Here is a 12410-nt window from a genome sequence, read left to right on the forward strand (position 1 = left end):
TTTTTGTTGGAGGTAATGTAATTCTAAGGGCAGTCAAGTTTTAAGGTAGAAAACAATTGATTTTAAAAAGTGTAAATAAAAAAAACAAAGCACAACATGTATAATGTATAAAAAACTAAAATGTTGTGTATCAGCATCACCTTTATTCTCCTTCTGACTAACTTAATAGAATTACCACTCTAATTTTTCTTGCTGAAGTGTACTGGGATGGCAGAATCCATATACATGACATTGGAACTGATTACAAACATAAAAGCACACACCTACACAAACACCTACGCATGCTCACAGTAACATTGAAAGAAGTGAAAGGATTAAAACCAGTACAAATTGGTTGGGAATATATTCTTATGTTTGCTTAATTTGCAAGTATTATTTGTCTCTGTTAAATGTTCTCCATACCCTCAACAGTTTAGGTCATGTGCACAAATTTAATTAAACAATGTAAAAAATTAAGCAAACAGTGTCCTTCATGGTTACAAACAAAATATTTCTGAATTATATTATTTTGGTTTTCTTGCAGGAGGTACTGCATCAAGACAAAAAGGCTTCCTTGGATGTATCCGTTCTTTCCAATTAAATGGGGTAACACTTGATCTTGAAGAAAGAGCCAAAATCACCCCTGGAGTGCAACCAGGCTGCCCAGGGCATTGCAGCAGTTATGGTAGCCTTTGCCAGAATGAGGGGAAATGTATTGAAAAGCCTAATGGTTTTTCATGTGATTGCAGTGCATCTGCATATACGGGACCTTTCTGCAAGAAAGGTAACATAGTTGATGTTAACATTTATTGATTGATTATTGTCAACTCAAACATTTTACTGATTGCAGAGGTCAAAATTACACTGAAGACTTGATAAAATACAAAGATGGCCTTGCAGTTACTTTGTTCATAATTTACTGATACTATACGTTAATTGTATTAATAATATGCATGATTCATAGCAAGAAATTCAAATAATGAAAAAAAGTAAAGATATAGATGGAGCCATTCAAAATGTGCAGTAAAACCCCAGGAACTGATCTACCACAGTAAGTGATTTGCTGGCCAAAATGTTTGACAAGTGGCACTTGTGGTGCATTAGTTGTTAGTGAAATGATTGCTTCTTTTAATCTCTCTACTGTGTATGTTTAAATCCGCTTAATATGGAATATAAATATGGAATTTTACAACTAAAGAGGAATTTTGGTAGCTGAGCATAAACATAACAGGAGCTTAATGTCTCAGAATAACGATATTAATTTAGGAATATAAACATATTATGTAAACTGCATTAGTGGTAGTTTAAATAAAAAATACACAACAATATTCCACTTTCTTCAAAAACATTTTATGTATCAAAGTCTTTCACTCGGTCACTTGCTGTGGTTATTTTGGAAAAGTTTTGAAAATTATATCAACAACCGAAAGAGGCAAACATGTATACTGTCAACAGTGGGGGTAAAAAACAGTTTAATTCAAGTCAAAACACTTTATTCAGTGGGGCATTTTAACACAAGCCTTTACAACAAGTCTTAAAACAAAATTGTATCTATTATAATTATAATCAAGAATAGCAAAATGGTATTAATAATAAATAATAATGCCAACAATAACATGTCCCTGCCTAAATTAAACATTGCATGACTTTAAATGCCATAAAAAAAAACAGGTTTAGATAGTTAAAAACACTTTTTGTGGACTAAAAAAGGGTGATCTTTCTTCCTTGTGATAATCTTATAATGTTTGTGTAAGCTGTAATTTTTTTGTTTACTTTTTAATTAAAAGTTTAAAACGTTTTAATTTTTTAACACAACACACATTTCATACACAAAAAATCACATTATCCTCTCTCCCTGAACCAGATCAGCAGGTCTTTTAGTAATAAGATGAATGAATGAACCTCCAGACCATCTCCAGGATGCTCAGAAAGGAGGGATTGTTTCATTCCTGCCAGCTAGGCATTATTACCTCACAGTAGGGGGAAGGGAAGCGGGCTGTAATTTCACTCCCCATCAGTACACATTTCAAAAAGTCACTGATACAGTTTTAGCCAAGTAATTCCTCGTTTAAATTTCTGGTTTTAAGAGAAGACTGTGATTTGTCATGTATCATTCATTTGTTTTCATTTTCCCTTGCAATGGGTAATTGTGGTGTAAGTTTAGAGGATTTTACTCTGCTCCTGATTTTGGAGCAGTCTGAGAAATGTCACAAGGAAGATGTTTATCGATAGCAGGCTTTAGTCTCTCAGTTTACTGGGGACATAGCAGATGTTAAACTGAGGAAGAGACACCCCTACGCCCCAGACAGACAAAGAAGATACAGGGTGCAGTGTCCATTCAAAAGGGTGCAGTGTGTTAACACAAACTCTAACAAAGCCACTTGTGAGAGCAAGGTGTCATTCTGCTCCCTTATATGATAGCTACAGTACAGTCAGATTTTAAATTATTTAAACAACATTAGCTGTTTGTCAAATTCACCTACTTTGTGCAGTACACAACTTCTGAAAAGGTACTTTTTTCTGTCGTGCAAACTCATCAAAGGTTTCTTTTTTATATTCTGAAACTTCGACGATATCCAAATACCCCTCCCGGGTCATGAAGTCAGACCCACAGATATACCGAAACAGTAGTGCACACAGCAATGAATGGCAGTGTGATCATATACTGTATAAATATACAGTATATACATTATGATACCGTAGGGTTTCAAAGCCACGACAGTGCAGTATGTGTGAAATATTTTATTAATCCAAAATTATAGTTACATTTCTCATTGCTGAAGTTTTATTAAGACAAAATGTAGATTTTGGCAAATATAGACTTGGCAATTATAAAAATAACCTTTATTCCCTCTTTCGTTTAACTTAAAGAATTCTGTGAAAAAATCTTTAATCATGAAACCATCACATATAATAATTCATCCAGATACACACACTCACACCGGAGCCAAGTTCTCCAGAAACAACCTCCCAGAGTAAGTCTTTGGACTCTGCAGTACTGTACAGTACAATATACGGTTTAAAGTTTTAAACTTAAAGTTAAATTGTTGGCTGATTACTGGCTGCTGAAATTTGGATTAACACAAAATATAGATTTTCTCAATTCAGATGTAAACCTGAAAGAGATGAATCGTGTTCACAAACAAGCTATAATAGTGGACTATTTTTATATATTCGGCTATGTAATAAACAAACAAAATTAATGCTCTGATCGAGCTTTGAACCGCCTGGGTGCAGCATGCTACATTACAGTCCATTGCACATTACCACTATAAGGACAATAAAAGGTTTGTTCTTTTTTAAAGAATGTCAAAAAGTTTCCAAAATGTCCACTTGTGATATTTTAGCTGCATAGTTACACGATTCCATATTAATATAACTATCAAGTTGTATTAAATCAGTACAACTTTTTTTACAATAACAGCAAGTGGTGTTCTTACTACGTATTCTTAGAAAAGGATTAAACATTACAACTTTTTATGAAGTACAGTATATAAACTTTATAATGTAAGAGCAAGCATGTTAAAACCATAACCCACTGTAAGTCACCAAGTTAAGGACTTTGATGCATAAAATACAGTATTTATGAAGAAGGTGAAATACTGCTGTGTACTTTTGTCCAACTGAGCAATCTTGCTTTTATAAAATATACCTACATTTTAATTAGTTTAATGTTTAACATGCTGTAATACACAGATTACAATTATTAATTGTCTAAACAACTTAAATTCTGTAATTGAAAAAATAAATTTCCCTCAGCATTGACCGGGATTTGAAACTGGGCATTTTTTGGTGACAGCAGAATGATTCACATAATCACATTAAAGTTTCACTGCTCCACCTGGCAGTTTTACAAAGTAGTGCAGCCCTATTTAAAAAAACCTGTGGTACCCTGGTGCCCATGCAATGCAAATAACTGCAGTATCCCCTGTGCATTTTGAATGGTTGAATCTGTAGATCTCAAAACAATGCTTTACTATTTCCTTTTAGGCTCTAAATACCAATGTTTTTCTGCTAAACAATGCATTGTTTTCTTTCCTTATTTTAGAAGTTGCTGCTTATTTCAAAAGTGGAACATCTGTGATGTATACTTTTAAGGACCATTATGAACTAAACAAAAACTCAAGTGCTCAGTCATCATCAATTTACTCAGATTTAACACTCAGGGGTGAAAGCATCACTTTCAGCTTCCGCACGACACAGACTCCGGCCTTGATATTTTATGTGAACTCTTACTATAAAGAATATTTGGCAGTGCTTCTAAACAGAAATGGTGAGTTTATTATATTTTAGTTTACAATATTTACCAAATGCATTACAATAAAGTATGCCATTACAGTACCAAAAGAAAGCACGCCATAAGCCAAGACCAGCTATTTTTCTGTTGTTCTGTTGCAGCCTAAATCTAAGCCCAGATAAAATTCAAAGCTTCACTACGAGTGTAAAATGTATTATTTGATTGATTAGCCCACAGTCATGGCTGTGCAGTAGTTAGGATTGTTTCCTCGTAGCACTGGTGCTAACTCCGTGGGGTTTGTATGTTCCCATGTTTGTGTGGGCTTTCTCCAGGTGCTTGGGTCCAAAATCATACTGGTAGGTTAATTGAAATATGGGGAAAATGGTTCTAAATGTGAGTGTGTTTGTGCATGCCTGTGTTTGTGCATGTGTGTCTGCTCTGCAGTGTACTGGTGTCCCATCCAGGTACCCTGCCTTGTACACATTGCTGGGATAGACATCATTTCCCTCATGACCCTGAATTGGAAGAGGGAGTTAGAAAATGGATGAATGATTAGCCAACTTTGCATATTAAACAAATGGTACAGTGATTTCTTGTTAATACCCGGGCATATCTTAATGTAGTGCTAAAACAAAAGCAGAGCAGACAGATCTCTTTTTAAAAAACAGCAATTGAAATTAAAACTATTTGTGCACCAAATAAAGTATCTTTAATAATGGTATGAAACATTATTCACAAGTGCTTTAATGTAGCAAAAATATGAATATAATTAAGACTTGCCAATATTCTTGGATGCTGCATGTCACTTTTTTTCATTCTGACAGAAACAACAGATACCACAGGATACATGAAAGTCTCTTTCTTCCAAATTTAAATTTCTAAAAATCACTCTTGTAAGTGATTTTTTAGAGTTAATAGGTATGTTTTTAAACACATTTTTGTTGCACTTAGTACTATTTTTATTTAGTTTTAAAGAAAAAAACATGGGGTGGTTCCTGAGGGATACGCAATTTAGTTTAACTTGTTATATAGTTTACCCAGTTATTTAAACCTGTATAACCTTTCATAATGATTTGTGTCTTTTCTTTATAAAGTTCTCTTTTCGGTTTACTATTCAGTACATAAGAACTTAAGAATGTTTATGAAAATATTAGCCAATTTAACATCTTCTGTTTTCATTCCAAAACCATAGCCATAGCTGATTCCATAGCCAATGCTTCTTCGTCAACAATATGGCTGGGTAGCTTGCTGCATTTTCCCACCTACCTTTGGGCAGAAAGTGCCTCCTGTTTTCAGTTTTAAATGTATTTTAAATGTATTTCCCTACACTTCTGACTTATGTCCTGCAATTTGTTTCAGTGTTGATTCACATGAATTCTGTTGAGGTGACTTTGTGTATGCCTTTGAATATTTTTTATACATGAAGACCAAAGACCAAAAAGGTTCAAGACCAAAAATATTTAGCATGTCAGTGTAGGAATGCCTTTGATCTTGGGAATGTATTAAGTCATAATTGTCTGGACTTCCAGAGCAGCAATATCCTTTGTTTATTTTGTTTGCACCAAATTATACACAATATTCTCAATGAGGTCTTAGTAAAGTATTGTGCAAAATTACATAATATCCTTGATTTACATTGTGCACTTTGAACTTTTTAGTCCAACATTCTGTTTGACTTTATATTGCTTCCCCATAAATAAATATCATTACTATCTCATACATATTTACATAAATATCAAATTCCTTCTTGTAAGCCTCTTAAAACTTGAAACTTCCCATTTTATATTTATAGTTTATGTTTTTGTTACCACCTTGTATAAATTACTAGTTCTAATATTTATTTCAATAATCTTGCATGTAATAAAATATTTACTTGTATGTAATATTGACTTGATATATTACAATAGTTTTATTTTAATTTTTTTCTTTTGTTAATTTCTTGTCACCCTTTGTAAAGATGGTTACTGCATTAACAATTTACCAGTCAGCTGGAATTATCTCTGTTTTGAGAGAATACTGGAAGATTATTCTTAATGTCCAAAAAATAACATCTCTTTCTCCCTTAAACACATTGGTAAAACACCAACAGGCTCTAGAGATTTCTATAGCTTATGTTCTAGTGTCTCTACCTGTATGTGTCATTCCTATGCTCTTATTATGTAATCTAAAACGTTGTGCATGCTTGTTCTCTGTTCATTCCCTGATGCATACCTGAGGGAAATATTAGCTTCTAAAACATTTCCATTATTATTTTGAGACATTATACTTCATCATTTAGTTTTCATCTGGTACTGTAAATTCCCATTTAACCTCCACTGAATTATTAATTTTTAAAGTAATGATAAGTAAATATCATACATTTTAATTTGTGTTTGTATTATCATTATACTTCATTTCTTTAAGTTTAACTTTCCATAAAGCATTTCTTCTTGTATTTCCTTTTTTATTTTTATACATTTGGGCCACTGCCTTTCAGACTTCGATTTGATTAATGGAGTGAATCCATGTATGCCATTGCAAATCTGACCGATATGGATTCTACAATCATTGATTCATATCGACTAAGTTCCCGTGTAAGATCATCTTTTTTTTTTCAATGTTGGTCTTTGGAATACAGTGAATTACCTAAAGTTGTTTGTGACAAAACATTCTATTAGCCACTATATTTTAAATGATTCCAATCACATCATAATTGCCTACTAGTGCAGAAATCTGGTAGTCGGGGAACGACATTAAATTAAAATGACTGAAAATTAAAGATGAAAATTTTAATAAAGTTGGTTTTGAACTTCATATTATATGCATTTCTAAACATCAATCTCAGAAGATTTTTATAAAGATTTTCAGAACTCATTGTTCTTTGTTCATAATCTTTGTCGTCATTAAGGCTGTAGATTTATCTTAAAGATTATGAACAAATTTTAAATGCTTGGGACTTTAAGGAATGAATGTTGTTTGACACCTAAAGCACACGAATATTTAAATTGTTTAGGCAGTACTGATATTGAATGGTACAAACCACTTTAACATTGTAAGAAACAGAAGCATATTTTAAGTAGAAAGAGTGAAGAATAAAGGCCAACGTGCCTGTCAGAAGCTCATTGTATGTATCAACTCATGGCTTTCCAATTAGGAACCTTGTCCAGCAGCTTCAGAAAACCCTTATGACAGATCAAAGAACTTTTCATCATTTGTGACAGCTGCCAAGTTTCTCTTCATATTAAATGTGAACAGTTTTAATTGACTCCCAGCCCTAAGCTTGTTTCAAAAGAGGGTAAAAATGACATGTAGTCAAATGAGACTGGCAGTTTAATGAATATACAGAAGACACACTTTTATAAGATGTTCTGCCTGCACAATCTAGTCAAACAAAATGAGTTTTTTTGATTAGCACAAAAAATAATAAATTGAAAACTATTGATATCCGTAAAATATAAAAGCCACAATCATTTTTACAAGATTTTCATTTTTTCTTTTTTTCTCCATAGATTGAATGAAAAAAATTTTCAGTAATTTTTTTTATTGTGTCTGCTGCGAAAGGATATAAACAATTAACATTAACTGTACCTTTGAATGACAAGATTAAAGTTGATCAGTTTCCATTAAAATAGATATGATGCAAATCATGGGTTTTCACGTATTCTGTGCCTATGCTTATTTCAAGAAAGGAACAAGTAATAGGTTTATTCCATACTGAAAAGAGAAGACAAAACACAATGTTTCAGCCATGGAGCCTTCTTTAGGTGTAATTCAGGTGTAAAGGGAGTCCTTTCCAATAATTCAGGTCTACCCACCTGAATTATTTCAAGAATAATTAACATACAATATTTTTAGATAGAATCATCACAAAAACATATAGTGCATACTGCATATTCAGCAGTATATTAAAAATATTTTAAAATGAATGAAAGGGACAGCAAGTTAAACATGAACGAGTCACTCATTTGACTTGATGGGAGAGGCCAAAGTCCAAAAAAATCATTGTAAGACAGAAATGGCTAATAACAGCAATTATCATTGTAGTAAACGTAGCAAACAGAAGTACATAATCAGTCACCTAATCACATGGTTTCACCTCTTTTAAAGGTGGTGGCACAAGCTTCGCCATATGGCGCAATAATAATGTTACAGTTTCCATAACAACTAAAAAAATAAATGGAACTAAAGGTTTGCATCTTAGATCTAACCCTATCTTATATAGGAAGTAAACTTTTTGACATTTTTAACTGTTTAACATTCCTACCTGTTTGCAAGGGGTACATTATAATGTAATTTAAGGGAGTCCTGCATTTACACTGTTGTACTGACCTTTTGAAGCGATGTAGTAGTCAAATGTTTACATTGCTGTCATATCTTCAAGGCTGTAGCTGCATATATATTTTTGTAGTAGAAGGGCACATGTCCTTCCTTCAATATACAGTATGCTTCCTCTGTGTTTAATAACTTCCTAGACATTACAATGTGTGGAGTATAGGGAAATGCTCAAAGACCTCAACCATTCACACAGCTGGAACATTTGATTAATTTTATTTAAGTTTGGTGCAGTGACTAACATTCCTACCTAGCAGCAATGAAGCTCAAGATTTATTTCCTGGGGTGCAGTCTGTGTGGAGCTTGTATATTATAATAATAATTAATAATTCTTTACACTTATATAGCACTTTTCTGGACACTCCACTCAAAGCGCTTTACCAGTAATGGGAACTACAGTATCCTCCATCACCACCAATATGCAGCACACACCTGATTGATGCTATGGCAGCCATGGTGCACCAGTACATTCACCACACACTATCTATAAGTGAGGAGGAGAACAGGTTAATTAAACCAATTCATAGATATTGATTATTAGGAGATAACTGATAAAGGCCAATTGGAAATGTATCCAGGACACCGGGATAACACCCTTTTTCAAGAAACATCCTCGGATTTTTAATGACCATAGAGAGTCAAGACCACAATTTTACGTTTCATCTGAAGAACAGTGCCTTTTTTACAGTATAGCGTCCTCATCACTATACTGGGGCATTAGAATCCACACAGACCACAGGTTGAGCATCCCCTATTGGCCCCTCTAATATGTCTTCCAGCAGCAACCTTAGCTTTCCCAGGAGGTTTCCTATCCAGGCTCACACCTGCTTAGCTTCAGTGGGTTGCCGGTTGTGAGTTGCAGGTTGATATGGCTGCTGGCTCAATATGTTCTCCAAGTCTTCACATGGATTTCCTCTAGGTGTTCCAGTTTTCTTCCAAGGTCCAAAGACATACTGGTGGGTTAAATGGCATCTGTGAAAATTGGCCCTGGTGTGAGTGTGTGTGTGTTTGGGTCAGTGTCTTTCCTAGGATTAATTAGTGTATCTTGCCTTGCGCCTTTTGCCTGCCAGGATAGACTCATGCTCCCCTGTGGCCCTGTGTTGGATAACACAGTTAGAAAATGGATGTATATGTAATACTTTTACTGTAAGTATACTGGAAACAGAATTATCTACTACTACTATCTACTAGAAACTTTTATGTTAGAATGATGTCAAAAAAGGTATTGAAGAAGAACATTTTCTGTGTATACTGTGAATTCATTCATTTTTAACTGTACCAGAGAATTTTGGGTGACCAACATTAACTTTAATAGTTTGCGGAGTTTACTAATAGTTTACTATTTATTTATTTACTCTATTTACCATAACGTTTTATATAATATTTTAAAATATAAATTCCTGACCTTCCAAAAACTATTAAATAAACATTTAAATGTACCACTTAAGAGTAAATGTGTTGAAAATATTAATCTATTCCATTATGTCATTACAAATAATAATAAAAAATATATTTCCACATTATAATATAATAATAATAATAATAATAATAATAATAATAATAATAATAATAATAAAATTTCTATGGTATCATGGTATCATGACCAAAACATGTGTTCCCATCTTCACACAAAGACTGTACAGTGCACACAATTGTGATCCAGATTCATGATGAGTATCTGGACCTCTAGGTTTCATTCAACCTCTGACTTTAAATATCTCAAATTAAATATTTCAATAAGTCTCAATATACACTGCAGATTGTGACATACAACATTTCTAGCTTCAAACCAGAGAGGATGTTTGTTGAGATGGGGGGTCCCTTGATCAGAAACCATTATATAGTTTACCTTGGCATACCTATGTTGTGGGTTAATGATTGTTAATGAGCAGTACATACTGTAAACAGTATATAAGATCACTTTAAGAGCACAGTGGAGAACGATGAAGGAGAAGCAGGGTAGAAGAGAGGCAAGAAAGGAGTCAGGAGGAACTGGAACTTGAAGCTTGAGCCAGCCGAGAGACATTGATCATGATCCATGATGATCATCCAAACAAAACGACTCAAGCTAAGTATTTAAGTCTTGCTAAAAAGAAAGCTTGCTATTCTGTGTTTTTTGGAAATTTGGGTTTCCTCAGTAAAATATACCTCGGTTAGAAACGTATTTTCTGCTTAGGGTGCATTTCTAGAACAGGGAGATAGGCTCCCATTTATTTGGTGCAGAGAGAGAGATTTAACTACATGTTGCATTGTATTCATTTAGAAAGGCAACTTATCTTTTATTTGGCCTCTGTAGGCATTAAGAGTTTCGTATTAAGTAGAAATCTGGGTGTTTTCCTGGGTGATAATGTTAGGCCCCTGAAACAGCTTGTTTGTGAATACTGTTGTAGGCATCCTCTCACGAGGCACCAATGCAGAAGGTTGAATACTCATCCGAACTGTGAGGATTCAGATCTCCTGCGGATGCAAAGAAACAGTTGCAAGCTTGTTGCTGTGTTCAATCGGCGCTCTCTGGCCCAGTGCCAAGCATTGGCTGGTGTGGCTGGAGATGTGGGAGAAGGAGGGAGAGATTCCTCCTGCGATGCGCTGCTGATGCGATGCGATGCTCTCTGAAGACCGCCTAGATGGTGCTGGCTTTACTAGCAGAGTTTGTGCACAGGAGAAAAGTGACTGTGGGTCCAAGCAGGTCACACTCTTTAGACAGGAAGAAGACCAGTTGTAGCACTAGTTCTGAATATTGACATTCAGCTGTCCATAGTTCCGACCGTAGTTCACTTGTTGATCAGGTGAGCATTCGTGGTGGGTTCACGAGGCTTGCTGCTGCCTAACCTCGGGCAGATCCTTTGGTTATGCGTGGCAACCTCCAGTCTCGACTCTTAGAACAAAGTAAAGTCCTAGCACTCGGACACACTGGCCGTTACATGGTTGTCCGAGCTGAGTCTGAGGATGTCCAGGAGGAGCTAAGTCTGAGAATGTCCAGGAGGCGCACTTTCTGGGCTCTGTGCTGCCTGTTTTACCTGGAGGACCTACGGTTGTTCATTGGTTGAAAGTTTTGTGGGCATCTGAGATCCACGTGGGGTTAACCTGCCCTACCAGTTCCTGATTGGCTGATGATGAATAACAATGCACTCTGACCTTAGAGTTGTTAACAATGAGACTCTCCCTTGGAATCTCCCAGACAGGGAGGCGCCAGAGATGACCATTCATTAGGGTAGCTGATGTGTCTCAGCTTTGAGAGTTGTTCCTTATCACTCTATCAGCTAGAAAAAACATCTCAATTGTGAACCAAATGGAATGGCCTCTCTGTATCCAGCACCACTGAGATGAGGGAGAGAGAGACTGTCAAGAGAGCAGCAAACTTAATTCCTGTATTTTTAATAAGCCTTGCCGCTACACTGTGCATAGTGTAACTTGTGTGTTGTATATCTTGTGTGCAGTGTAGTTTGTGTCTCGTCATTGTAATAAATATTTGTTTAACCAATTGTGCCTGGATTATTGCTCTTTTCACCAAAGCTGAACCAGAGAACAAAGAATTCACGTGTCTCCACTTATACCCACATCTTGGGGATATTCTGGTGAAATCGCTTACAAGTTATGAATAATTATTTCACTTATTGACTTATCCGCTCCGTCAATTCCTGGTTTTCACCATTTTCACAACCCCTCATTTGTAACATTATCATGTATAAATCTTTTAATCTCAACAAACACTTTTGTTTTCCTTCTTCCAAAAGGCCATTTAAATATAAAATACAAACTGGAAAATAACAAAGATGCAGAAATATTCAGAATAAACTTGCGAAACCTGGCAAATGGACAGCTTCATACAGTAAGCATCAAGAGAGAAGTAAAGGCACTCTCAGTACAGGTAATGAAACACTAT

General features: G+C 35.0%; 1 protein-coding gene across 1 annotated transcript in view; it reads left to right on the forward strand.

Annotated features, from left to right (window-relative positions):
• The window catches only part of cntnap3 (contactin associated protein family member 3), a 345658-nt gene that overhangs the window by 292889 nt on the left and 40359 nt on the right, over positions 1-12410 (forward strand). Inside the window, exons 18-20 of the mRNA XM_015338241.2 lie at positions 524-763; positions 4028-4252; positions 12262-12395. Coding sequence (XP_015193727.2) covers positions 524-763; positions 4028-4252; positions 12262-12395 — 599 coding nt within the window. The remainder of the gene's footprint in view (positions 1-523; positions 764-4027; positions 4253-12261; positions 12396-12410) is intronic.

This window comes from Lepisosteus oculatus, chromosome 3 (assembly GCF_040954835.1).
Source record: "Lepisosteus oculatus isolate fLepOcu1 chromosome 3, fLepOcu1.hap2, whole genome shotgun sequence".
NCBI classification, from domain to species: Eukaryota; Metazoa; Chordata; class Actinopteri; order Semionotiformes; family Lepisosteidae; genus Lepisosteus; species Lepisosteus oculatus.